The following is a 27,910-nucleotide window of genomic DNA, read 5'->3' as shown; positions in this document are numbered from 1 at the left end:
GCGATGTAATTCGTATAATCCCATTAGGCTGGTCAGTGTAGAGGAGTCAGCCCCACCGAGGCCTCCTGGCGCTGGGGGCGGCTCCCTGCGGAGCCTGCCCCTTCCTCCAGCGTGGGATTCAATTCCTGTCTTCGCAGCTGGGAGGGAGGGCGGCCTGCAGGCTCGGGGGACCTGACGGGGATGGGGAAACTGCGTCTGCTTGCCCTCCTCGCCTCTGCCCTGCCCTCGCCCCCTCCCCTCCTGGGTGCCCGGCTCTGCGGCTCACAGGCCCCCAGGGCTCCGCTTCCCCCTCCCCACCAGGAAGATGGCCCTCCCCTCCAGGTGTTGTAGGATATGCACAAACCCCAAGGGCCTAGTTATTAACCCCAAAACGGCTGTGAAGGATGGCCCACACGTGGGGAAACCGAGGCCCAGGGAGGCCAACCCGGCAGGCAGGAGGGCACTTCCTAGCAGTGCTGCACAGGCCCTAAGCTCCCACCCCACCCCCGCGGGGGGGGGGGGGGGGGGGGGCATCTCCCGTCTCGCCACACTCCTGCGCTCTCCTTCTGGAGAGTAGCAATGACACCTGCCCTTCCCCCTCGGGGTGCTGGTGGGGGCGGGGCTCCCAAGCCTGGTCTTGGCAGAGCTGCAGGCCTAGCCATGGGGCTCGTGGGGCGGGGGGGGGGGGCTCTGCTCCCTCCCGAGGGCCGGCAGAGAGCTTAGCCTCATGCAGAGGGGCCTGGGAGGTGACCGCGAACACACCTGATGCCAGGGAGACCAGAGACCGGTCCCTGCATCAGTGGACCTGGGACTGAAACCAGCCTTTGACTCCACCCGAGGCCCCCCCTCGGCCGCAGGCCCCTGAACGGACATCCCTGCATATGCGGCAGGTTCTGCAAGTTCCCTCCAGAGAATTCTCCAGCCTCGGGGTGGTTTTTCGGGACTCCCGAGAGTGGAGCCTGGGTGTCTTCTCTTTCTGCTTCTGGTGTGGTGATCCTAACCCCTGACTGGCTCCTGGGTTCCCCTCCCTGTCACAGCCCTGACCCTCCAAGTCCCTGGATCAGGTCGGACCTGATTCCCAGCCTTACTTCCTCTCCCCCAGCCATGCCACAACGCCTCTTCTTTATTCCTCAAATCCCAGGTGGCAGCCGTGGCTCTCTGAACTCCCCACAAAGGACCCCGGGCAAGAACCCCCACCCCGTCCCCGACCTCAGGTTCCCCATGTGCAGAGTAAGATGCTCTGCTTGCTTTCAGCTTTGGGGGTGGCCCGATGGCAGAGGCACAGCATCGACCCCATCAAACCCCCAGGGACCACACGTGTCACGGTTTTTCTGGGTGGCCACGGAGGACCCACAGGATGGTGAAGCTGCTTCGGAGGAGACTCATGTCCCGAGTTCAAGGTGAAGCAGATCTAGTTTGTGCCTTCTGCGGCCATGAACTGTAGCCTGTGGATGGAGTTCAAGGGTTTGCTGCTGGTGAGTCCTGCAGTTTGCAGCTGAGCCCGGATTCCCTGGAGCCTCATGGGAGTAAGGGAGCCCCTCCCCCCCCGGGCTGCTTGGAGCTCTACACGGCTGTTTTGCCCTGGAGTGGTTCTCCTCCCAGGGACACTGGCTGACATCGGGGGACACTGGCCGTTGCCACAACTGGGGGGTCCTTGTGGCATCCAGTGAATGGGGTCCTGGAAGGCTGCTGGCTCCCACACTGTGCCTGGGACTGTCCCACCCCAAAGAGCGACCTGGCCCCAATACTGGCAGTGCCTTGGAGAGCCCCCAGCCCCCAGTGATACTGCACAGAGGAACGCTCGCGCCTCTGCAGGTTCTGGCTGACTTTCTCCCCCTGTACGATAGGAGGGAAGGCCTGGTGACCACCATATTCTCAACACTCGAGACGTGTTTGCTGTCCCTCCTTCGAGGGGCAGATACTGACCAAGTGCCCACAGTGACTGAGGCTTTAGCTGGACGTCAGGGACCCCACGGCAGGCTATGCAGAGAAGACTCCACCGTGGCAGACCATGGCTTCTGGAGATGGCCTCTGGGGTGACATTTCCAGAGCCTGGCCTGTCCTTAGCCAGGGATGGATTCTCGGTGTCCTCATCAAATCCAGGGGGCCTCATGTCTGCTCAGAGCCACAGACCGTGGCCAAAGGGACACCAGGTGACTTCCAAGGCCAGGCCACAGCAGGAATACAGTGTTCTCAGCCTCGGAGCAGTGTCCTGTGCCGTGAGGAGGGCCAGGCCCGGAGTGGTCAGGCTGGCGGTACCAGTGAAGTTTCTGGACGTGGAGCCAGTACGGGCTGGACTGCAGTCTTCTCACCCGTGTCCCTGATTCCACCGCGAGGAGACTTTCCTCCTCACGGTGTCTGCCCAAGCTCCCGAGCCACAGGGTCCCAGACCGTTGCTTCTCATCACTACGTTTCGGGGTCCGCACCCCATCTGAGTGACCAGAGCCCTGCCCTCCCAGAGGAGGAGGAGACGAGGGACAGGGCGCTGACCGAGGTCAGCAAGTGCTGTGTGCCCCAGGACCATCATGGAGGCCTGGGGTCTGAGGGGTGTGTGGACTTCGCTAGGACTGGGGAGTCCCTGTGGGGCTGTGGGCTTTGCTAAATGCTTAAGAGAGACCCTCTGGTGTGTGGGAGGAAGGGGTACTGCTGGCTGGACCGGAGCGCGGCAGCGGGGGGGGGGGATGGGGGGGGGGGACGGGGAGGGGGGGGGGGGGGGGGGGGGGGGGGGGGATATATTTGAAAGAGGTTGAGGACGCGAAACTTCTGGCCCAGGGACTCGTGGGGGGCTCAGTCGGTAAAGCGTCTCCTTTCAGTTGTGATCCCAGAGTCCTGGGATCGAGCCCCACGTAGGGGTCTCTGCTCCCTCTGCCGCTCCCCCTGCTTGTGCTCACACACTCCCTCTGACTAATAAATAAATAAGATCTTAAAAAAAATAAAAAAGCCTCTGGCAAGTGTTGCGATTGGATGTGGGCCTGCGGGTGGGGGTCTGCCAGGCCTCCCTCTCTCGCCCTCGGCCACACCCACCAGCAAGCCCAGAGCCATCCCTGAGAGCATGGACGAACCCTCGCTCGGGGTGCGGAGGCAGACGCTGGACGTGCTGAGCAATTCCATTTACAGGGAGTTCAAGGACCGGGGACACGACTGCCGGTGGCCGGGCTTGGGGGGCAGGAGGGGGCGGAGGATGGTCTCTGGGGGGGCTGTCGCTGTCCCTGCGTTGGGCTGGTCATGGTTACAGCAGTGAGTTTGTTTATAAATGCTCACAGGGTCAAGTATCCAGAATATGTTTTAAAAATTCTTTCAACACAATTAAAAAAAAAAAAAATAAGACAAACGACCCAACTAAAAGATGGGCAAAGGACCGGAATAGATATGTCTCCAAAGAGGGCAGCAAAATGCCCGGCAGGCTCGTGAAGATGCCCAGCACCATTAGTCACCAGGAAAACGCAAAGCGGAGCCAGGAGGAGAGGCCGCTCGGCCCCGGCAGGACACCCGGGAGCCAGGGCTGCACAAATGGGAGCCCGAGCAGGGCCGGCGGGCGTGGGGCGCAGCCTGCAGTGCCTGCGGCCTCACATGGGGGGTCCCGGCAGCTCCGCTCCCGGAGGCACCGCAAGGGCTGCAGCAGCCCCTCAAAGGGAAACTCGTCCTTTGACACGCGTGTTCCTCACAGTGCCTGCCAGTGGGGACCGTCCACACGTCCCCCCGCGGATCAGCGGTACACGCGACCGGGTCCATCCAGCCATCGGCCGCCAGCAGGAGCGAGGCCCTGGGGTGGATGACGAGGCCACGGCGCCCGGGAAGGAAACCAGACCCAGGAGGCCCCACAGGGTGTGAGGCCACGTGTGTGACACGTCCAGAACAGGCCCCTCCACGGACGGGAAGGGGGCTCGCGCGGGCCGGGGGCTGGGATGGGGGTGACAGCTGATGGCATGGGGTCTGTTTGGAGTGATGGAATGTTCTGGACTCACATAGATGTGTGGGGTGTACAATACTGGGAGGGCACCAGATGCCACTGAACTGTTCGCCTTAAAATGGGTAATTGTAGGGGCGTCTCCGGGCTCAGTGGGTTAAAGCCTCCGTCTCCGGCTGGGGTGGTGATCTCGGGGTCCTGGGCCCCGCATCCGGCTCTGCTCGGTGGCGCGGCTGCTCCCCCCCCCCCCTGCCTGCCTCGGTGCCTGCTTGTGATCTCTCTCTGTCACATAAATAAATAAACTCTTAAAATATAAACTTTATTTTATGGGACTTTCAGTTCGATTTTCAAAAAGCCACGGAGCGCCCCACCGTCACTCGCCGTACTTCGGGGGCGAGGCGTGAGGAAGCTGCTCGGAGCTCACCCGTTCTCGCCCCCACGTTAGCCCTGCCAGGCGCGACCTCGCGGGGCTCCCACTAGCCCTCCGCCCCCCCAGCCCCCCAGAATTCCCCTCCCGGCTCCCGGCCGTCCCACTCACCTGTCGGCCACCCTCGCCCTCGGGGAACCGCCCTCCGTGCCCACCAGTGCCCCCGCCGTCCCGCCCATCGCACCGCCCCCGCTGTTCCCCCCACCACGCTGCCCGCGTCCCGCCACCTCCTCCCCCATCTTCCCCTCCCCCCTGCCCCATCTCCCCCCCCCCCCCCCCCCCCCTCGGGGAGCCGGCGCAGGCCCCGCCCCCTCGCGTCCCGGCTCCACCCACGGCCTGTTCTCGCCGCTGCCGCCAGAGGGCGCGGGTGAGCACCGGCCGGACGGCGACGAGCAGGTGCTGCAGGAGCTGAGCGGCCGCCGCGGGCCGGCCGGGGTCGGGGGCCTGGCGCGCCCCGCACACACGTCCACCCGCACGCAAGGTGGTGCGCCGGCTCTGCAAAGCCGCAGCCCCACGGCCTGGGGGCCCCTTTGCGCCCTCCTCAGCTCCTCACTCTACTCTGGCCTCCCCGCGGCTCTCTGCTGCAGCATACCTCAGCCCTGCGCCGTTCCTCCGGCTGCGCCCCTGCGCGGACGCCGCCCCCCACCCCCCACCGCCTTCCCATCTTTGCTCGAAGTTCCTTTCGTGGTAAAGCCTGCCGTGTCCCCTTACGTCAGTCGCTCCCGTCTCCTGCCTCTTAGCCCCGTGACGCCCTCCCCTGGGCCCCGGGGACCTCAGCTGAGAGGCGGAGACCGTTCGCAGCGCGGTCCCCGCCCTGCCGGGAGTAGGTGCGATGGACGCCGCCAGTGCATGGGGGTTCCAAGCCTCCCTCCCAGACCCTGGCGGTGCCGTCCGGGGCCTTCGCTGCCTCGCAGGTACTCACGCCCACCTTCACCTCTCTCCTCCAAAATCTCCTCGCGTTCCCCCTCTTACAAGGACCCCAGCCATTGGGTTTAGGGACCCTGCTCCCGGATGACCTCGTCTGGGTTCGGGTTTATTTCCAAACTCCCTGTTTTCAAATAAGGCCTCTCTTACAGGTTCTGGGAGTTGGGGCTTGAACATGGGGCCGCACAGTCCGACGCAAAACGCTCTTCTTGTCCTCGGCTGCTGGCTTCTTCAGATTCTGGGCCCACCTAGACCGGCAGAGCCAAGTCTCTTGGACGGGTCCTGAACTCTGCACTTTGGATGTTATTTTCATAACTTTTAATTTATTTTAAATATTTTATTTATTTATTTGACAGACAGAGATCACTAGTAGGCAGAGAGGCAGAGAGAGAGAGGGAGGGAGAGGGGGAATCAGGCTCCCCGCGGAGCAGAGACCCCCGATGCGGGGCTCGATCCCAGGACCCTGAGATCACGACCTGAGCTGAAGGCAGAGGCTTTAACCCACTGAGCCACTCAGGCGCCCCATAACTTTTAATTTTTTTTTTTTAAAAGATTTTATTTATTTATTTGGCAGAGAGAGATGACAAGCAGGCAGAGGCAGGCAGAGAGAGAGGAGGAAGCAGCTCCCTGCTGAGCAGAGAGGCCAATGCGGGACTCGATCCCAGGACCCTGAGATCATGACCTGAGCTGAAGGCAGCAGCCCAACCCACTGAGCCACCCAGGCGCCCCCCCCATAACTTTTAATTTTGACATAATTTCAAATTCACAGAAGATTTCAAGGTTCAGGGCGCCTGGGTGGCTCAGTGGTTAAGCCGCTGCCTTCGGCTCAGGTCATGATCTCAGGGTCCTGGGATCGAGTCCCGCATCGGGCTCTCTGCTCAGCAGGGAGCCTGCTTCCTCCTCTCTCTCTCTCTCTCTGCCTGCCTCTCTGCCTACTTGTGATTTCTCTCTGTCAAGTAAATAAATAAAATCTTTAAAAAAAAAAAAAAAGATTTCAAGGTTCATGCCAGAAACCCCTGCTGACTCTGCCCAGACTCACCAGAGGGTTTCGTCTTGCCCTGTTCGTTTTGTCATGTTCTGTGTCCACACCTATCTGTCATCTGTATACACACACTCATATTTATTTTTATTTTTCTAATGATTTTATTTATTTATTTGAGAGACAGAGAGTGAGGGAGAACAAGTGGGGGTGGAGCCGGGAGCCTGACGCAGATCTTGATCCCAGGACCCCAGGATCACGACCTGACCCCATGACAGACGCCCAACCGACTGAGCCACCCGGGCACCCCCACACGCTCATATCTAAATGCACTTTTCTGAACCATTTAAGTCTGGGGATGCAACACCCATTCCCCCATAGCACACCTCGGTGTATTTTCTAAACACCAGGATTTGCTTTTAGAATGCACTGTGGTTACCATGGCTGGGAGGGTTCACACGGACACAGTGCTCACATCTGACATACTGTCCGTATTGAAATGTCACCAGCTGCTCCGAAGGTGTCCCATGGCCGGGGTGTGTGTGTGGGGGGTGCTTGGTAGCTGAACTGGTTACTATGGCAACAGATGCTGGCAGCCTGGTCCACAGGTGGCGGCACAGAGGAGCCCAGGCTGTGCCTCCTGGGGAGCAGCCTGGTTGGGAGATGAGGGCCCACAGGGAGGGCCCACAGGGGGCAGGAGGGCAGCCTCACTGGGCCTGTAGATGCTCCTTGCCCCAGGGTCAGGGTTCATGGAGACTTCAGGAACCCACAGAGTGACGTTCCTCCTGGTACTCTCAACTCCCTGGTGTGATTGGGGTGTTGGGATTTGAACATGTCTTTCTGGGGAGACCCAATCGAACCTAGGACAACTAGAGTCCAAACTCCCGAGGGTTGGGGTGTACATATTAGCGAGGCATTGCCAGGCAAGGTGGTGGGTGTATCATCTTGTTATGATCATTCCATGTAGGGCACCTCCAGGCTGTCCCCTGCCCTCCAGGTTTTCCACTACTGCTCCATGCACACGATGCTGCCTCCTCCTGGTCCAGCCTCTCGCGCTCCCTGCTGGCTGCCAGCCCCCTGCCAGTCTCCTCCTTGTGGACAGAGCCTGCAGACTTTGGGTGTCCTCTCCCTACTGTGTGACTCAGGGAAGCCCACTCCATCCGGGTGCTGACAGAGCGCCCCACCGGTGTCTCACCTGTTTGCTGGGGATTGGGTTATGAATGGACACGTAACCCCCTTCCAGCCAATGAGATGTGACAGGTGTGTGTGTGTGCAAGCGCGCGCACTCACGTACCCACAGACACGTGCAGCTTGAGGAAGCCGCTGCCTTCCTCCGCTGTGACCCTTCCAGCAGTGTGGGCTGAGTCTTCCTGCGCCCACTCTCCGGCTCTCTCTTCTGCCTCCTGCTTCTGCTTACCGAGACCCTTCTGATTACATCGAGCCCATCCAGATAATCCAGGATAATCTCCCCACCTCTAGGGCAGCTGGTTAGCAAGCCTAATTCCATTTATAATCTTAATCCCCTCATCATGCAGTGTAACATAGTCCAGGTTCTGGGGACTTGGATGGGAACATCTCTGAGGCTGTTCTGCTGACCTCGGAGAGGTCTCAAACCCTTTGTGACTGTGTCTTTGGCTGTGGCAGCTTCGTGATGAGATGTCTGGAATAGCCACAGCCATATTGGTGTCCATCTGAGGAAGCATGCAATGCAGAACGGAGCAGAACCAAGAGAACCACAGAGCATCAAAGCAGAGCGGAGTCTAGCAGGTTCTAAGTAGGGAGACCTGCTGGGGAGCATCCAGGAGCCCCTCGGTGGGGGGGGCGGGGGAGACAGTATGTGCCTCATTGCTTATGCCCATTTGAGGCAGCATTTTCTGTTGCTGACTGGCATTTACGGAGGAGAATGCCCTTAAATGCCCTTGAAAGAGAACCCCAGTTTATCGCTGCGGCTGTGTCTCAAAAAGACTGCATTTCGCAGCGTCCTTTGGAACCCGTGTGGCCATGTGATGGCATTCCAACCAATGGGATGTGAGTAAGGATGCCTGCGCCCTGGAAGCCACCCGATTCCTGTCTTCAGTGGAGCCTGGCAGTGAGTGTCCCCTCAACGGGACTCTCCTCACCTCCAAGAAGGAACTCAGGGGAATCTCACACAGCTTTGGCTTCACAGCCCAGAGAGAAAGGAACCCCATCGCTGCAGAGCCCGTCAGAGTGCAGGAGTGCCGAGGGAAGTCGGGCGGAGGCAGGGAGAGAGGGTGGAGGCCAGGAGGGGCATCTGCTGTCCCACCTTCCCCCACGCGAGGTCACCTGCTGTCCTGCTTGCTGCCCCACCCTGAAGGGTAAACCACAGACCCCAGAGCAGGGGCACAGCCTCTCCTTCCCCGCTCAGTGCATGGACCCTGACTTGTGAGAGGAAGAGAGAATCTTAGGGACCTTCTGGGTCTTTGCTGCAGCCCTGGAGCAACTTTGTCTTTGTGACAGAAAGAGACTGTCCTCACCGGTGTCAGAGAAATCAAACCCAGGACAAGCACCTCTTCAGGGTCAAAACTTCTTAAACACGAGTGAAGGGTGTTTTTCGATGTCAGACGCGAGCAGAGGCCGTGAGCGTCTCCCCACTGTCCTCCGACCGCGCACACCACACCAGGCCTCACCTGCAGGCCAGTCCTCACTGGGGGGCTGTTCTTCCCCAGGGACACAGGATCATGTCTGGGGACGTCTGTGTCTGTCATGACTGGGGAGCTCCCGGCAGCCGCCCCCCACAGTGCCCAGAATGCCCCCCCCAGAGAATGACCCAGATGTCCGCAGGGTTGACACGGGGAACCCTGTTACATCTTAATAACACATCCAGCAGAAGGCCCTCCTCCAGGGCTGCCGGGTCCAGCAAGTCTGGGTCTACCGCAGACCTTGTGGGGCCCCTCTGTGCCCTGCAACCCCTGGCTGGGAGGGCAGGTGGGGAGGGCTCATGGGCTAGCTGTCCCAGGACCCCCGTGTGGACTTAGCCCTCCCATTTTGGGAGGCCTCCGTTGAGTCTTACTGTGGGTGGGGTCAGGAAGCTTTGCTCATCCTGTATTTCTGTCCCTTGCGTCTTCACGGGAACAGCACAGTGCTCTGAGGTTCAAAGGGGAAGAGTCCTGGTACTCGGAAGCCTGCCTGTTCCCCTGGGGCCCCCTTTCCGTGATGTGATGGCCCCATGTAGTCCAACTGCCCCGAAGAAGGAGGGGCCTGCATCCCTCAGCTTTTGCCCTCCAACCACTGTGAGGACAAAAGCCGCACAGCTGGGAAGCTGCAGTCAGCAGGGGTACCAGCGGCTGGAGGGATGGGTGCTGTCTGGGCTCCCCACGCATTGCCCGAGGTCCCCCAGCCACCCCGCCCCACTGTGCCCCCATGTCCCTCACTCTCCGGCAGGCTCGCCCAGGCGTGCGTTTGTGGCCGCGGCTAGAGGAGGCGTGCGAGGCTTGGAGCAGGGGCAGCCGCATCTCCATGGTCTCTTTGTCAGGGCCAGGTGTGGGGCAGAGAGTCGTGCTCTGCTCCGGTGGCAGAACCCCCAAGTTAGGTGACGAAGGCCATGGGTAGAGGGCGGCTGGGGAACCGGGGCCTCTGGTCATTGTTTTTCCATAGTCGCACAGTTTTGCAAAACATGGCTTGGCGGGGGCAAGTTTAATTATTATAACAAAATACAATCTTGCCACGCACAGAAGGACTGAGGATCTTAGTGGTGCTGAGGTTCCCTTGCCCAGCCCAGAGCTGGTGATCTGGGCGCTGACCAGTGGGGGTCATTGGTGCCCCAGCTCAGTGCTGGAGGGAACGGTCTAGCCCCTCAGAAGCCGTGCCCTCTCACTTCCCCCAGCGGGAGCTGTGCAGTGGCTTCTTCCCCAGCCCCTGGCAGGGGCATGGTCGTGATAGCTCCCTGAAGTGGCTAATCTTTAAGTGGTCATCCATCCCCTGCCTGGTGTCTTGGAGCTGTGGGAACAGGTTCTCCCCTGGAGCCTTCCCACACCTTGCGTTAGCCCAGTGAGACCCAGTTAACTTCTGACCCCAGAACCGTAAGAGAATAGATGTGTGTTGTTTTGAAGCACTCTCTCTGCGGCAACTTGTCGCCGCTCTTGGGGACTCATCCCACACGACCAGGCGACGGGATTATGGGGAGGAGGACCCCAGGGGCCACACATCACTCTCCTTCTAGAGCTCGTGTTCGCTGACTCACAGATCTGCAAACCCAGTCCATGGCGGAGCCCGCAGTCAGGAGCACCATTGCCACTGAGCAACGGGGGTGGGGCCTGGCGTGACAGCTGGACCCGACCACACCACCCATGTGTCCCCATCCGTCTCGAGCCCCAGCCACCATCTGGGCCCACTCATTTGCACTCTTATGTCATGATATGCTTAAGTCAGGCAGGGATCCATTTATGTTACCTAGTTACTAGTAACCTAGTTACCTAGTTACTAGTTACCTAGTCAACTTGTACAGAAAAAGGGTGTCTCATGCCTGGGAATGGGAAACCAGCTCAGCTTTCCCTAAAAAGAAAGAAGTGATGAGTCGTGGAGGCAAGCCTGCAGAGAGGAAACAGGATTTGCATCGTCTTGAAGTATCTCTCTGAAGAGGGTCTGTAATTTCAAGGGAAAGACAGGGCACTTTCCTTTGGAGAAAACTGGACAGACCCCCGGGGTCGGAGGACGGGGCCGAGCCCCAGCGGCGATGATGTGTGTGGACACTGTAGTCTCTGGGCAGTGCCCGCTGAGGGCCCCTGCCAGAATGCACTGACACGCATTGTGTCTCCTCATTTATCCACATCCTTTCGCTGATCCTGAGAAAACTGGAGAAACCCAGACTGAACGAGCCTCTGTGAGAAAACGCTTCAAAATTCTGTAGTTGGAGAACTAGAGGGTAAGGAACTGACCCAGAGCCGAGGGTACTGAAGAGGCTCGTAAGTGTGACCCATCACTTGGACGGACCTTGGAGCGGGGGCGGCGGGGGCAGCGGGAAGGGTGTGATTGGGACAATGTGTGATCATGAGTAAGAGTGTTTGACCAGGGATGCCTGGGGATCTGTCAGCTGAGTGTATGCCTCTGGCTCCGGTCGTGATCCCGGGGTCCTGGGATGGAGCCCTGTGTTGGGCTCCCTGCTCCCGTGGGGAGCCTGCTTCTCCCTCTGCCTCTGCTGCTCCCCCTGCTTGTGCTCTCTCCCTCTCTGTCTCTCTGTCGAATAAATAAAATCGAAAAAAAGAATTCTTGACTAGATAACAGTATTTTATCGATGCTATTTTTACCCTGATTTTGACAACCATGCTGAGCTCATGTAAGGGGACATTAGAAACCTCCTGAACATCCTGGGGTAAAGGGTCATGGTGGCTGTTTGCAATTATTTTGAAACAATCACGAAACCAAATCAGAGATGAGGTGTATACATCGACTGCGGTAAGAACAAAACAAGTTTTGGGGCGCCTGGGGGCTCGGGGGTTAAAGCCGCTGCCTTCGGCTCAGGTCTGGTCTCAGGGTCCTGGGATCGAGCCCCGCATCGGGCTCCCTGCTCGCCGGGGAGCCTGCTTCCCCCTCTCTCTGTCTCTCTGCCTGCCTCTCTGCCTACCTGTGATCTCTCTGTCAAATAAATAAACAAAATCTACAAAAAGAGAACAAAACAAGTTTCTTAGAGTCCAGGGGTCTCAGCCCGTCCCAGGCGGGGACCTGCCGGCTCTTGGTTGAGACGCGGGAGGACCCCGGAGGCTGCGCTGTCCCTCTCGGGTGCCCAGGACAGGGGAGCGCCTTCTCGTCACCTGACTTGGTGTCGGTAGCCCTGGGCCGTGTCCCGCTCCCCGGGCCCCTACAGACCCGGTCTGTTCCTCGCAGCAGGGGTGAGGGAAGAGCGCGGCTGGGGCCGCGACTTCGGCTCCCGGAGCACCGGCCCCCGGGGAAGGCAGGGGGCGGGGCGACGATGCCGGGGGCGGGGCCTCGAGCGCCGGGGGCGGGGCGCCCTCTGGTGGCCGCCGCGCGTCACTGCGGCCGCCGCGCGCCGGCGGGATCCGGCTCCCCGCAGCCCCGCCTCCCGGTCCTGAAAGCGGCGGGTTGTGGGCGCGGCCCCGCCGGCGCGGACGGACTCGGAGGTCGGCGGGGGGAGGTCGCCTTCCCGCACCGCCGCCCCTGCGGACGCCCTCCCCGTCTCTCCCTCCTCCGCTCCCGCGCTCCCCCTTCGCCCCGCGGCAGGTGTGCGCGGCCCGGGGCGCCCCCGCGTCCTTCCCCGGGGCCGGCGCGGGCGACCCTCTCCGAAGCCTCGCGGCGCGTCCGCTGCCCGGGCGCTCACAGTCCGTGAGACGCCGGCAAGTTGTCCTCCACCCGCGGCCGAGCCCCTCCGCGTGGCCTGGAGATGACCCCGCGCCCCGCTCCGCGGCTCGGTCGGGCTCGGGGCAGCGCCTGCCGCGGCTTCGGAGAATGGCCTCTTCGGAGGACCCTCTTCCCCGTCGACGGACGTCGGAGCCCGCGGTCCTCAGGGCGACTGCGCGTGAGCTGGGCGAGGGGGGAAGAAGGGTCACGGGCGCGTCGCGGGGGCCTGGGGACGCGGGACCGCACGCAGCCCGAAGGCCCGTGCTTACTGGTTAAGGGGACAGCCCCCGCGGTGGGCACGCTGGCCTGGGCCATCCCGGCGGGCCTCGCTTCAGCATGTGGGTCCTAGAGACTGGGGCCCTTTCTCGGCGGAGACCAGAGGCGCGAGAAGAGGCAGGACGGGACAGACCTCACCGCGGCTGGAGACGGAGGAAGGGCAGGGCGAAGGCCTCGGAAGCTGGCGCAGCCCTCAGCCGACCGCCACGGGAGGTGGGGGCCCCGGGTCCCCGCAAGGAGCTGCGTTCTGCCAGCACCCTCGTGAGCAGGGCACGGAGCCTCCCTTGCCACGTCCAGAGGGACCTAGCGGGGCCGACGTCTTGATCCGAGCCCTGTGGAACCCCTTGTGGACTCCGGACTTCCAGAACTGACAGATAACGAGTTACTGTCGCCAAGCCCCGAAGTTTTCTGACGTTTGCTCTGCGGCACGAGGAAAGGCATCTAGGAGGGATCCAGTCTGCTTTCTGCTCTGTGTGTACCCCGGGTCCTGGCCCTGGCAGGGAGATGTCCCTGCTTCCCCGCCACCTACTGTCTTCCCCATCGGACTCCGCACACACGCAGCCAGTTCTGGTCCCCTCTGTTTCCCATTCCGAATGGTGATCCCCCTCTAGTTCCAGCTCCTCACCTGCGAACTTGCAGAAATGGACCTTCCAGCCCTCCCTTCCAGGCGCATGGAGCTCTGGGCCCGTGTAAGCCTGGCTCTGGGGCCCCCACTCCTCCCACGAGCTCAAGGCAACGGCCTGCCCTTCATGGGGCTCGTGGATGCCAGATGTGGCAGACTCAGGCTTGACCTCATGCCAAGCAGGTTTGATGCACTGTCTCTAGCAGGAAGTGCACCCCCCAAAATAATTTTTCTTACTGCAGTGTCGTCGACGCTCAGTGTTGTGTTGGCTTCAGGTGTACAGCACAGTGATCCCACCGTCCATACGTCACCGGGACAATGGTGGGCGATATCATCATATTCCCCACGCTGCCCTTTTCATCTCTGTGACTTCCTTATAACTGGGCGTTTGCACCTTGAATCCCCTTCGCCTAGTTAGCCCGTCCCACAGCCGCCTCCCTCAAAGGGACTCATGTTGGGACAGAGACCTCCTGTAGGACGCGGCCACGACGGCAGGTGCCTTGGCTTCAGCAGGGTGGGCTTTATCTTTTGTGAGAGGGGCCCGTGGATCTTGGCTGGATTTAACTAAGAGGGAAAAATTAATCGCCGAGTGCAAGGGGATGGGTGTGGGGCACTTCAGGCCACTAAAGGAGATTTGGCAAGGGTCTCCCAGGTTGAACCAGATGCCATCAAAAGCTTTTCTCTTGGGTTCATCCAAGAGACTCCTTCCTTCCCTCCCTTTCCTGACCGTGGTGATGGTGGAGCAAGGCATTAGGGAGGCCGGACGGAGAACTGGATAGGACTTTGCACAGGGAGGGTTCCCCCGGGCCCTGGGGATGACCAGCCTGGGCTGCGGGAACAGAGCAGGACCTGGGGCGCAGAGCTGGGCCAGGGTGCGTCTTCAACAATGAGCAGGAAACAGCCAAGCAGAGAAAGGGAAAGTCACGATAGGCAGGACTGTGGCCTGGCAGAGACCATGAGGCAGCCGCTCTGATGGCCTATGGGGACTTTTCCAAAGCTGGAGCCTAGGCTGTGGGTTGGGGCCCATGAGAACACTTCGATTATGGTAACGACTGCTTTGCTCTGACAAGGTAGGAAAGCCTGTTTTGAACACCAGCTGTCGGTGAAGTAGTTTCTCGAAAGGCTGGAGCTAGAAGACTGTGCATCTGTTTGGGTGCTTTTGGCTGGGAGGCCCAGGAAGCCCAGCTACAGCTCGGAGCTGAGAGGATCCACTGTCCAGTGACAGGGAGCCCAGACACAGAGCAGGCTCCCCAGCTGGCAAGGTCGGGGGCTCAGCCACACCACCAAACCCTGCAGCTCACTGTCCTCAGGCTCCCAGGTGGTCTCATGGTCAGAGGGAGGCTGCCTGTGCTCTAGACGTTACAGACAGTCCCCAGGACAGCCAGGAAGAAGAGGTGGGCGCTCTTCCTCAGGGGTCGTTTGGGGGCGAGGAAACCATTGCTAGAAGGCCCCTGCAGCTTCCCCCTCAGGTCTCACTCCTAACCCAGCTGGGCAGGTCCGGTTGCCAGCACTGGCTCCCTGACCTGGGCACTAACGGGGTCTTACTAAGAACAAGTGTGGGATGGCACTGGGCAGTGGTCCTGGATTAGCCAGGAAAAGCCAGCGCTAGGGGCTCAGGTCGGGTGGGTGAGCGGCCCCTGCGAGGTCCTGCCGTATTGTCCGAGTGGTGGCACGTGTGGCCACGCTGGGAGTGGAATGTGGACGGCCGGAATGCGGCGGCCATTCTCCTGTCGCCGGGTGACCACTGACACACTTGGGTGTTTGGGGAGCAAGGCTGTAGGGCGGCAGAGGGCCCAGTGCATGGGGGACCTGAGGCAGAGTTCACTTAACCACCACCACAGCTCGGAGGCCGAAGGTGGCCCCCACAGGGGACAGTACAATGGTGTCCTGGGCACGGGCGCCCAGGACATGGTGTCTGGGAGCCGACGGGCCACAGATGCCGGGAAGCTGAGATTTGAAGACCAGGAGGAGGAGGCTCTTCCAGAGGAGGCGACTGGGGGAGAAGTCCCTAGCCCCCAGAAGCAAGATGTGGCCCTCGTGCCCCTGGACGGGGGTCCGGAGAAGGACTTGGACGAGGGCATCTCTGAGATGAGGTGGGTCTGCCCAGCTGGGGCGGGGGCTGTGGGGGGAGAGCAGCGATCCCAGCATGGCCCCGGGGGTGTGCGTGGCCCCGTGTGTCCTTGTGAGGGACTGGGGTGCCCCGAGTGTGGGCTGTGCAGGAGGAGAGGGCAGCCCCTCGCTGGCCTCTAAGGCAGAAGTGGGCAAATACAGCTCTGTCCAGGGCGTGGGGGTCAGGACTGGAAACCTTCCAGAGGCACCGATTTGGGGAGCTGGGCAGGCAGGGTTCAGATGCCAGAGCCGGGAAGTCAGGACGGGAGGCCCTTGGAGAGAAAGACAAACGGGAGAAGCTTCCAACTCAAAGCCCAAACCGTCCCAAGTCCCTCAGATTCCCCCAGGCGTCTGAGGCGGCCTGGCCGACAGGCCCTGGGCCTGGAGGGAACCGGTGATGGTCGATGGACCTGGGGGTAACCGGGCAGTCCTGGGGAAGCAGGTGCTCTCACTCCCCTGCGGGCCCCTGAGCTGGGTTCCTCCACTGGAACCGTGTCTGTCCTGCCCACCCCACACTGGGTCCACCCTCGGGGTTCACTTGGTCAGTTTCGGCAGAAGAGCCTTTCCCCGTTGGCCCCTCCCCCCACACTGCAGAGGAACCCCCCCCCACACACACACACAGAGCCTGTGTCTCACACACACGCATGATCAGTGTGGCGGGTGGTGGCCAGCACCCTCCGCTGTGGGGGAAAAAGCACTGGCCAGCGAGAGGGGCCTGGGCAGTGGCGGCAGAGGGAACCTGCGAGGTGGCCGGCAGGTGTCTCAACCCCAGGCTCTGGCACACAGCTGGCACTTAACACCTGCTCGTGAGATTGAGTCTGCTTTAGCCATCTGCGGTAGCTGGTGTGTGGGGAGCAGGTCTCCCCATCTTTGCAGAGGCCACACAGTGGTGACCATCTGCTTCGGAGCTGGGACTTCCACTCAGGGGCCCGCCATGCCAGACGGCGCCCCCGAGAGGCCCCTTTTCACTGGGCGGGGCCCTGACCCACTCACCTCTCCCAAAGCCGGCTGTCCACCTCCCAGAAGTTCCCCAGCATCTCCTCCATCGGAGGCAGGAAGAGGAGGAGGCTCTTGGAGCTGGCAAAGCCCAAGACCAACTGGCAAGTCTTGAAAGACAGGTGAGGCCTGTGGGTGGCGTCGCTGGAGGCTGGGGTGGGGCCCCTGGGGAGGAGGGCGGCCCCTGGGGGTCTGTCCGTGTCCCCCACTCCCCACTGTTCGGCTCCCTTGTCCCATCTGTCACCCACACTGTGAGCTGGGGGCAGCTACAGAGGGAGGTGAGAAGTCAGGGTTCCAGAGGCGGCCCTGGGGTGGCTTCTGGGTGCCGGTGAAAGACACTGAGGCCTTTGAGCAAACGGGGCCACAGAGCAAAGTCAGGGGCTCGGGCCTGTCTCATCGCAGGATGGGGTGCTGCTGTAAGGGCTATGCCTGGGTGTCCCCGTGCAAGAGGAACTTGCAGTTCTGTGTCTACTGGTAAGTCCCAGGGGGCCCCTCCATCTCCTGCCACGGTGGGGGCACACCCCAGGGGATCCCTCCCCCTCGCCAGGGCCAAGGACTGGGAGAAAGGGCTGCCCTCTGACGAGGGACCTCCTGGCCTTGCGACGCTTTCCCAGGGTGGACCCTGGTGCTCTGGCCGTCGCCCACCCAGCTGAGGAGTGGGTCTGCTCCCGCGCTAGGACCTCGGGTCCTGCTCTTAGCTGTGCCTTTTCCCCCAGCTCCCCCCTCTCTGAACCTCAGCCCTGCTCAAAACCGTCCGCGTTTCCTCACACGCCCCTCTGACCCAGCCCTCCGCGTACTCTCCAGGGCTCTCCTTCCTCCTTCCGCAGCTGCCCTGCCCCTGCCTCACTGTCTCCCTCCGGAGTAGGTCTGCGTTTGTAAGGTGCCCTGAGCTCTGTTTCAGAGCAGGGCACAGGCTTCCTGTGCCCCAGCTGCCTTGACCCTGAGCCACTGCTTGGTGTGTTCCAGGCCTTCTGTGTACTGGACGGAGAGGTTTCTCGAAGACACCACCCTCACCATCACAGTGCCGGGTAGGTGGCGCCCACCCACCAGCCCCACTTCTCTATCAAGGGGTTGCCTAGCTCCGGGGTGGGCGGGAGGTGGCCCTTGCCCTCGTCCCAGCTCTGGTGCTGGGTGACCCCGTTCCACTCCGATCGGTGCCCCAGATCCAACCGAGGAGATCAAGCTGGGGTCTCCCCTAGCTCTAGCCTCACCAGGATTCCCTGCTGCTGCTCCCCCAACCCCCATCTCCCAGATCTCTTATCTCTGGCCTCTGTCTCCCGAGGAGCCAGAAACGCCAGATGCTTGTCCTGGGGTGAGGGTTGTGGGACACACTCTCCTGGGGAAATCCGATCAGCACTACAGCCAAGGTGGGGGTTAGTATGCTATTATTTATCGTTGATTAGATGACTCTTTGTCTTCCCTTCTGCGATGGTTTCTACACTTTTTGAGAGCAGTGGATTCCTTCAAATAAAACGTTTCAAGAAATCTCTTCCTGGAGAGAAGTAATAGGGCAGGTTTTCTTGTGGGGGTTTTAGACCTTCCTCAGAGTGGACTCTAAGCCCCTGTAAACCCTAGGCGTGTACTAACTGCAGGCCAAAATCTGCTCTCCCAACCAGTGGGTTCTTGGAGCCACACTGAGTTCTCTTGAGGATCTGATGGGCCTGAGATCCTATTCCAGCCCGGCCGCTCCTGCCCTGTGCGCCCTGAGTCAGGGACTTCAGGCCCCCTGAGACCAGTGTCCCCAGAGTGGGGATAGCGAAAGTCACTCCTCTGTAAGGTGACAGGTGCTCAGCACTCTAGGCCCTCAGTGCCTCACACCGGGGCTCTCACTGTAGTTAGTGGAGCCCTGAATTTAGGCAGAAGGAAACCCCTTTGGTGGGCAGGTTTTTCAGCCGGGGCTGTTTCCTGTTTCGTGTAGAGGTGTCCCGTCGAGTGGAGGAACTGGCTCGACCTAAAAGGTTCTACTCGGAGTATTACAACAACAACAGGTAAAGGAAGGAGTCCTGGGCAGGCACTCCGAAGGCGGAGCTGGCAGAAAACCTCACCTGCCATCCCTTGACAGAGGGTGGCCTGGGGAGAGTCCAGGCCCTGGGAGTAGATGAGCTGACCTCCAGCTGGGCTGGGCTACTCCCCGACCGGATGCCTGTGGGCAGGCCCTCGGCCCTGTGAGCTCCAGCTCCCCCTGTGGGGTGCGTGGAGGTGGAGATCACACTCAGAAGGAACTTAGCACAGTGCCGGACCTAGCAGGTGCTCAGTAAATGTTACTGACCACCATTCTGGATTTTGTTGGCCCTAAAAAGCCAGCAATCCTAAGACCTTACTTTATATACAACTTGTAACACAATACCTTCTTATCACTTTGAACTTTCCTGCTTGTAAATAGCGATCCATAGAGTTATTTAGACACAGATTTTAATTGCCCATAATAATCATAGCCGGATACGTAGCTAAACTGTGTCTGAGTGTTTCGAATCATGTCTTGACTCAGACGCTGGCGAGTCCCCTCACACTGTTTTCCTTGTCTGTCTTTGGGACGGGGACTTTTCCTTTCATTCTTGAGTCATTGTGCAATCTGAAGATGACTTAAACTGCAGTTAGACTGTGTCCGTAGGTCCAGGAACTGCACTCAGACTTAACGTCTGTACATCCAGGAACTGCTGTCAGACTGACATCCGCAGACCCGGGAGCTGCCATCAGACTGATGTCTGTAGGTCTGCGACTGCCGTCAGACTGACGTCCGTAGGTCTGGGGACTGCTGTCAGACTGACGTCCGTAGGTCCAGCAACTGCATTCAGACTTGTGTCCGTATGTCCAGGAACTGCTGTCAGACTGACATCCACAGATCCGGGAGCTGCTGTTGGACTGACATCCATAGGTCTGGGAGCTGCTCTCAGACTGACGTCTGTAGGTCTGGGGACTGCCGTCAGACTGACATCCGAAGATCCAGGGACTGCCGTCAGACTGACGTCCCCAGGTCTGGGAGCTGCCGTCAGGCTGATGTCCCCAGATCTGGGAGCTACTGTCAGACTGACGTCCCCAGGTCTGGGGACTGCTGTCAGACTGACGTCCCCAGGTCCGGGGACTGCTGTCAGACTGATATCCATAGATCTGGGAGCTGCCGTCAGACTGATGTCCGTAGGTCCGGTAGCTGCCGTCAAAGTGATGTCTGTAGGTCCAGTGACTGCATTCAGACTGACGTCTGTAGATAGGAACTGCCGTCAGACTGACGTCCATCTGTAGGCCTGAGAACTACAGTCAGACTTACGTCCGTAGATCCAGGAACCTCCACCAGACTGACGTCCGTAGGTCCAGGAACTGCCATCAGACTGGTATCTGTAGACAGTAACTGCCGTCAGACTGACGTCCGTAGGTCCAGGAACTGCTGTCAGACTGACATCTATAGATCCAAGAATGCATCAGATTCAGCTGAGGCCATTTCAGTGCCAACACGCACCCCAGAGTGCGCGCAGGCGAGGGTGGCCATGAGACCTCTGACATTCGGCTGACAGCGCTTACAAGCTGCATTCCAACCTCAGAGTTGTGAAAATAGGAACTTCTACCTCAGATCAGTGAAACGTGGCTCTCTTTCATGGGCAGAGGGAGACATGGCATCTGCTTTCAGGAGACGCTGGCACGCACCCTCTTAACCCTTACGTCCAATCCTGACCCCGGTCCCAAAGGGGTGTGGACGAGAGGCCCTGGGAGCCACTGTCACCACGGAGGGGGACAGGGAAGCACCGAACAGGAAGATAGCCTTTGCACCCTGAGCTGGGACAACCTTGGGAGAGGGTAGCTCTGTCCTCGAGGGGCTCTCTTTCAGGGACTCTTACCTGAACCCCTTCCTGGAGGTGTTTTCAAAACACTCCACCGTCCCAGGCCCTGGACTCCGAGATGGGCTGAGAGAACACGACATAGGCAGGAGACAGCCACACCCCAGCTGAGCTGCCATGTCAACTGTGGCTGTCCCCTAGGATCACCCCCATCTGGCCTATTCCCCGGTCTTCCCTGGAGCACCACGCTTCCAGTCGCCTGAGGGAACTGGCCGCCCCGAGGATCCGGAATAACATTTGGAGCATAAACATGTCTGAGGTAGGTGCCTTGCTGGCCTCTGCTCCCCTGGGGGTGGCTTCGGAGGGTACAGACTCCGGGGCTGTGGACGCATTGCAGCTCTTCGAGTGAGGAGTCAGGGGGTCTGTCTGCTGGGGATGGAGCTGGATTTCCTCTCCACACCGCCTTGAAGCCGCTCAGAGAACCCCCCTTCCCTGCCCGTTTCAGAGCTCCCCGCCCAGGCTCCGGACGACCGTGTCGGGTCCCCGTTCCCACGTGTTCCCGTTTCCTGGGTGCCTGAGAAGGGTCAGATTCTCGAGCATCTCAGCAGCCATGCCTTTGGGGCACTGCTGGGTCACGGGGGGACCGCTCAGCCCCTGAAGGACGCTGGAGTTGTTTCCAGGTTTTGGGTCTTACGAATAAGGCTGCTGCGAAGCCGGCATCTCGTTGTGGTTTTAGTCTGCACTAAATACGTTGACGGGGTTTTTCACATGGCTGTTTCCTAGAACCCCCGCTTCAAAAGTTTTTAAAAGTCAATCCAGACCTCACACCACTTCTCTTCTAACCACTCAGGACGCATTTTTAACTGACATCCATAATATCAGCAACCACACTAAAGCCTGTGACACGAACACTTGAATACCAAATACCCAGCCTGTGCTCCCTTTCCCCAGCTGTCCCTCCAGAAGCCTTTCATGGCCAGTTTAGGTGAATCGGGATCCAAAGGGGGGCGCTGTCCTCGGCTTGTCCCTCCCCTTCCTGGAGGGGCGTCTGCTGTCTGCCGGGCTCTCCGCCTTGCCTTGCCTTTGCCAGTTCAAGCCCCTTGGCTTCCTCCCTCCTGTGCGCGAAAACCTTCCGTGGTTCCCAGTCCCTGGGAAGGTCCAGATTCCCAAGCCAAGAACTGAAGACTCTGACCTCTCCTCCTCCGCCGACCTGCTTTGCTGGGCTACACGTGGGTCCTTCGAAGAGCCTCCAGGCCTTTGCCCACGCAGGGCCCGCTCCCTGGAACGCCTCTCCCCGCTCCGTCCAGCCCCTTGCACTCGAGCGCCCTCCTCCCCTTGCCCGACCCTCCTCTGCCCGCCAGGCCGGTGGGGGTCCCGTGCGCAGCCTCCCAACCCTGCATGCTCCTTTCCCTTCCCCAGCCGCAGCACCGTTTCTGGACGGACAGTCCATGCTCCCCGAGACTGGGCGCAGCCCGAGGACGGGGACCGCGTCTTTCTTGCTCTGTGGCAATATTCTTGAGCTTGTCCTACCCTGTGCGAAGCACAGGGCGGCCGTCAGTATTAGCCGAAAGCATGGACAGGTGAATGCTTACCTGCCCGCCCAGCCCTTCAGGCTCACGTCCGCCCCAGGGGTCGAGGCCGAGCCCGTCAGCGGCGGGAGGGAAAGAAGGAGCGAGGAGAAGGAAGGTGGAAATGCAGGGCTGAGCGGCGCGGGACCTTATAGACACCAGGAGGTCTCGGATAAGAGAAGCACCTGTGGTTTTTAGGGAAGACAATTTTAGAGGAAAGGGACTCACAGTTCAGACTGACGCCTGGAGGTCATCTCAGCCAAGCCCTGCTTCCAAGAAGCCTCCCGCTAAAACTGCTGTGCAGAGTTCTTCCGACTGGAAACGTTGCAAACACACCGGCACCCGTCATGGCCCTGGACCTCCCCCAGCATCTCCACGGGCTGCAGACGGGCTCCTCCTCTTGAAGGAATAAAGCATTTCAACATCTAGCCTGGCTCCCTCCTTCCCTCTCCAGAAGCATCGGAACGGCCAGCTCCTCCTCTCCTCGTCACAGTGCCAGACGTTGAGAATGTGACTCTGCCCGCGGCGATTCATCTCCAGGAGGCCTGCTGGCACGCGCGGAGGGCGGGCGGCCCAGGGAAAGAAGGTGGACAGGACACAGGGCACAGAGGGCGCAGCCAGGGAAGAGTGGGTCTTGGCTGCACTTTCCTAGGCTGGGGCCACGATGATCAGCAGGCCGCCGACAGAGCTCTGTCCAGGTGTTGCCTTTGGCGCAGGCATCGGAGCAGACAATTTCGGCAGTGCCTGCGTTCTCCAGAGAGCACGAAGCAGTTATCCATGGAGCAAGTGGGTCCCATTGCTCAGTGAGATGTCACGAGGGCTCCCCTCCCCGTCTTGAGTAGCTTGGCCTCATTGCCATCACTTTAAGCTTTATTAGTATCTAGAGCCACCAACTATAATCATAGCATTTTGTGTCTTTACTACGCACACGTGGCATGAATTCTCTCAGTATCTGAGTTCTCGAGCACTGCATGTGATACCTAGAGAAGCAGTATTTTCCCGACTGGACTGCATCCCACCAGGCGAATATGCTGGGACTGGTCTCCCCAGTCCCTGCCGGACAGACAGCCTGGCTGTGTCCAAGCCTTTGCCATGATAGTCAAGTGACAGTGACTGTCAGTGCTGTCATTTCCTTCTGCTTCAGGGCCGGGGGCTTCTCTATATGGTGGTCTTCAAGTGTCCACCTATCCAGCTTGAGGACAAGTGCTTTCCAATGTGTTTGTGCTAATTTACTCTCCTGCCTGTCATGCAGGAGGCTTGTCTCTCTTCCCATGTTCTTGCCAGGGCTTGATCTTTTTTCAAACTTTTCCATTTTTGCCAGATTTGTTGGCATGGAGTGATATTTTGTCATTTTGATATATATTTCCCTGGTCAACAGAGGATTATTGATCCTTTAGGTTTACTTTCCTATGGCTTTTGGGTTATTGACTTAGAAGAACTCTTTCTATATGACAGCTATTAATCCTTTGCTGAACCCATAGCAAACTAACTTCTTCGCAGTGAGTCCTGTGTCTCTTACTGTTGCTTATGGGGTCTTTCTAATCCAGGCGCCTATGAGGAATCATGGACGGTAGTACGCTTTCCCTGCAATTGTTTCCAGGTGTCCCAGGTCTCCAGGGCAGCCCAGATGGCCATCCCCAGCCCGAGGATCCTACAGCTGGCAGAGCCCAGGTCCCCAGCCACCCTGTTGGAAGAGTGGGACCCCATGCCCAAACCCAAGCCGCACGTGTCCGATTACAATCGTCTCCTTCACTTAGCCAGTGAGTAGTTCCTTTGGGGTGTGGGTACTCAGTAGGCTCTTGTGTCCTCCCCCACTGGCCACGGGTCGCGGGCTGGGATACAGCTGAAAGACCTGGAGCCAAGGGGGCCGTTCCTGGCGAGCAGAGCCGACAGGGGAGTGGTGTGAGTGCATCTCCCGGCTAGGGCATGTGAGTGCTGGAGAGCAAGGTGGGGTGGGGGCCAGGCTGCAGCCCCGGGGGCCGAGCCAAGAGGTCCTGAGGGACCTAAGAGGGCAGCCTGAACGCGGCATTGACCTGCTTCCCCTTCCTTTAAAACGACTGTGATGAAAGTGACGCACCGACGGTAGAGACTTGGGCAGCAGGGAAGGGCACGGGAAGGGGGGTCTGGCCCAGAGACCATGCAGCGAGGTGTGCTCCCTTCTGGGCAGGCACACACCGTGTGTACACAGATCCGCCAAGTCCTGGGGCCCTGGGTCTGTGTGCCGACGCTCCCCAGTCCGGCATTCCTGTCGCGCCCTTCACGTATGAGGGACCCCTATGGCCTGTGCCTTTGGGGTGCACCTGCCGCTGCCCCCCTCCCCCGCAGTCCCCTGGGGCCCATCATCTGTCCCTGGACCAGAGCTGAGCTGTGACCTCTGCCCTGATCCCGGCACCACCTTCACCTGTCCCCGTGGAGCCATCAGAGGCGTCCTGCTGCGCACAGCCCAGATTCCCCCTCCTCTGCTCATGACCCACCCCCCCGGGCTCCTGCCTCTCACGTGGCCCATGGGACCAGGTGGTTTGTGCCCTGGCCACCTTGACCTTCTGTTTGGGCCTCCCCACCAGCCCTTCCCATGGCCTGGAATGCACTCCCCAGACACCAGCTCCGTCCTCTGCCCCCTTGGCGAGGCCCCTCCGTGCCCTATTTCACTCTGCAGCCTTTGCCCACCTCCGGGCACCTGTGAGCCGCATTACTGTTCCTGCTCCTTCCTCAGAGCACCTGCCCCTGCTAACATGCCCTACGGGGATGCATTTCTGGGTCTGCTTCTTGTGTGTGTGTGTGTGTGTGTGTGTGTGTGTGTGAGAGAGAGAGAGAGAGAGATGTGCCAGGCCCCAAGTGTTGGAGGCCCTTCGTCGGGCACAGGGCACAATAACCTCTTCCCGGTGTCTCTTCTTTAAACTGTGCTTATGGGATCCTTGGTTTGTTTGCTCACTTACCTGTCTCCCTAACCTTCCCCGACGAAGCGTTGAGTGGAAGGAAGCACGGAGCACACATGTGCGTCTGCATCGGGCCGTCATGTCCCTCTCACACTCACACATCGGACACACACGCATGCGTGTCTCGTGCCCCAGATGTACACGAACCTAGACATGCCTAGACTGTGCTTGTCAGGGCGCTGTGAGGTGGTCTCCCTCACACAGGAGGCTTGTGCCCTGTGGCCGTGGCCACCGCTTTCAGGAGAGACAGCCCACGGGAGGCTGTGCAGGCGTGGGAAGGGTCCAGTCCACGGTGCTCGCCGCGCGGCGTGTATCCACAGTGTGCTGGGGGTGGGGGACTGTTACCACCCTGCTGTTAAGTCGTTATTGGCACAGTGGTTTTTTTTTTTTTTTTTTTTAATTAATCTAGTTGAGAAAGAGAGAATCGCAGACAGACTCCACTCTGAGCATGGAGCCCGACACCGGGCTCGGTCTCGGGACCCTGAGATCACGGCCCAAACCTAAACCGAGAGTCAGTGCTTAATGGACTGTGCCCACAGGCGTCCTGTCCTTGGCAGAGGTTTAAAGCCAGGTGTCACGATGGTGGGAGTGCTGCTGAATTCTTGGAGCAAGTCAAAGAAGTCGGGAGTCAGGGCGTGGTCCTCCTGCCCCAAGGGGCCACCCTCCCGCTTGGCCACTTCTCTTTGGGCATGTCACCTCACATCTCTGTCCATCCCTGATGGCTTCCTTCCCCAGGCCCTGCGTAGATGGGTGCCTGCCTGGTGAGAGGGACCCTGTCTCCCTCCCTCTGGGGTCTCTCCACTGAGGGCTTACTGCTGAGAAGGGGAGCAGCCTTTTCTGTCTGCACAGAAGCTCCGGACAAAGGGGGCTTGGAAAGAAGACTGTAGCTTCCCTCCATCCCCCGGGTCCGGAAGCTCCCAGAGCCTGAAGGCCAAGGCAGTGACCACTGCTGTCTAACCGTCTTCAGTCCCCAGACAGGCCACGTGCTGCCAGGAGGTTGTGGGGGTAGCAGAGGAGGGGCAGACCAGCATAAGCGGCCTGGGGGTGCCAGCAGTGAGAAGAGGGAGCCTGGCTGAGCCGCAGGCCTCTGTTCCCGAGAGCGGTCAGTCCCCAACAGTAGCCACTGGGCCCGTGCGGCTATTTCAATGACATTAAAACCAATCCATCGGTAGATCTGAATGAGTTAATCAATTTCATTAAAACTGAATCAAATAAAACTCCAGCCCATATCAGGTCCTCTCATCCCACGTGGCTGGGGGGAGACATGCCACCCGGTACAGAAAGCTGGGCCCAGAGGAGCCAGGACAGCCTCAACCAAGAAGTGGGCACCGAGTCCTGGAGGGGCCCCGGCCTGGGCGCTGCCCCGTAGTCCCAGCCCAGGAGAGGACGTGCCTCCCACACCCATCCGCTCGCCCCTCCCCGCTGTAGCTTTTGAACAGGGAAGGGAGGAGCGATGGGGCGGATCAGGCCTCGGCCACGGACTGAACCCTCTGTGTCCCCTGTCTGGGACCTGCGGCCACTGGAAAGAGCCTTTTGTTTACAATTCACCCCTTTAAGGTGTACGGTACAGTAAGAGAATGGCGTCCACAGTGTGGTGGTTCTCATTCCATTCACCGGGCTTGCTCCCGTCACCACGAGCAGTTTTAGAGCTTTCATCTCCCTGAAAAGAAACCCCACCCCCGTTCTCCATAGGTCATCCCTCCTCGGCTCCCCCTCCCCAGCCCCACCCCCACGAGCCCCCTTCCCGACCGTGGAGGAGGTCTGGGCGTGTCACACGAGTGGACTCACACCCCGTGTGGCCGCCTGTGTCTGGTTCCCTCCCTGAGTGTCGTGGGCTGGGGGTCCGTCCCCAGGGCCACATGTGGGGGCCTCGCTCTTGTCCGCAGCCGGGGACGCTCCCGCGCGTGGGGGACCATGTGTGGGTCTCCATCCTCCCGCGAGTGGGCACCCCACTGGACCTGGGAGCTTTGACCTCCATAGGCCTGGGCAGCCACACGTCTGAGGCCCCAGCGACTGATGCGGTCCCCCACTCTCCTGCCCTCTCCAGCACCCAAGGCCCAGTCCAACCAGTGTGTTCCTGACCGAGATCCGCGCTGGGAGGTGCTGGACGTCACCAAGAAGGCAGTGGCCAGTCCCCGGATCATCTCCCTGGCCAAGCCCAAAGTGCGCAAGGACCTCAACCAGGGCTACGACCCCTATCATATTTCCCCGGCGTGCCTGGTGGCTCGGGCGTCCCCTCGCCTGTATGAGCTTGCCACCCCCAAGAGCGTCACCAAGAAAGCGTGAGCGACCCAGGCCTGGCCTCTGAGACCCCATTCGCAGTAAACACCCAAGTGCATCGTAACCCTGTGTGTGGTCGGCTCTGAGTGTTTTGGCCTGAAGGTGGGAGGCCCAAGTGGAGGAAGAGGAGGAAAATAATAATGATGTTTGCATCCGACCTGTGGTGCGCACGGGCCTGTTATTTCCCAGATCACTGTTTCCGGGTCTCTCCCACCCCTCAGATGCCCGACTTCCGCCTCCCTCGACTCCAGAACTTTCCTTCTGAGTCTCCTGTGTCCATACGTGCTTCTCCGACGACATCCTGGGTGTCCTCTGCACCTCAGACCGAGTGACCTCTGTAATAAAACCAGCTGATGCCTATTGCATGAGTTCTTGGTCTTTACAGTGAGCCGGCGAGGCGTCCGTAGCTGCGCCCACTTTACGGAGGGGGACACTGAAGCTCAAAGAGCTGGGGAGAGCGCGTCATCCGCGCCTCCCACGGCTGCTGGTGCAGAGGACCCCTCACACCGATTGTCTCACAGTTCTGGGCTCGGAAGTCTTAAAACCCCAGCGCGGGCAGGCTGGCTGGTGTCGGAGGCTGCGCTGGCGGGGTGGCCCAGAACCCAGGCCCTCAGGGGCCCCTGTCGGATCCGGGGCGCCGCACACTCCCCATCAGACTTGGGCAGATGAGACCCAAGAGAGGCTTCACGGGCCCAGGCGCCCACACCCCTCAGGCCCGCAGGCCCCTTCCTTGGCTGTCCCTGCTGCCCGGGGTCCCCTCCCGGTCTCCCTCTCCTCCTTTAAGACTCGGCTGAGGACACTGCTTTTTATGTTCTTAGCTTTATT

General features: G+C 60.1%; 1 protein-coding gene across 1 annotated transcript; it reads left to right on the top strand.

Annotated features, from left to right (window-relative positions):
- Window positions 1–15,226: 15,226 nt before the first annotated feature.
- SPMAP2 (sperm microtubule associated protein 2) lies at window positions 15,227–27,425 on the top strand. Its single transcript, XM_059392602.1, has 9 exons — window positions 15,227–15,519; window positions 16,540–16,653; window positions 16,934–17,005; window positions 17,498–17,559; window positions 18,450–18,519; window positions 20,503–20,620; window positions 23,470–23,629; window positions 26,853–26,999; window positions 27,034–27,425. Exons 1-9 carry the CDS (start codon window positions 15,227–15,229, stop codon window positions 27,111–27,113), a joined length of 1,116 nt encoding a protein of 371 aa, XP_059248585.1. The 3' UTR covers window positions 27,114–27,425.
- The last annotated feature ends 485 nt before the right edge of the window (window positions 27,426–27,910 follow it).

The sequence above is a fragment of the Mustela nigripes genome, chromosome 2 (genome assembly GCF_022355385.1).
Source record: "Mustela nigripes isolate SB6536 chromosome 2, MUSNIG.SB6536, whole genome shotgun sequence".
NCBI lineage: Eukaryota > Metazoa > Chordata > Mammalia > Carnivora > Mustelidae > Mustela > Mustela nigripes.
Note: the sequence above shows the minus strand (reverse complement) of the source record. Positions and strands in the feature narration are given on the sequence as shown.

What these genes read in the sequence shown, in the direction of transcription:
- SPMAP2 (XM_059392602.1), top strand. Translation starts at nt 15,227, where the DNA reads ATGGGGGACCTGAGGCAGAGTTCACTTAACCACCACCACAGCTCGGAG. An exon ending in CCTCACCATCACAGTGCCGG is followed by an intron (nt 17,560 to 18,449) that starts GTAGGTGGCGCC and finishes TGTTTCGTGTAG; the next exon opens with AGGTGTCCCGTCGAGTGGAG. An exon ending in GGAGCATAAACATGTCTGAG is followed by an intron (nt 20,621 to 23,469) that starts GTAGGTGCCTTG and finishes AATTGTTTCCAG; the next exon opens with GTGTCCCAGGTCTCCAGGGC.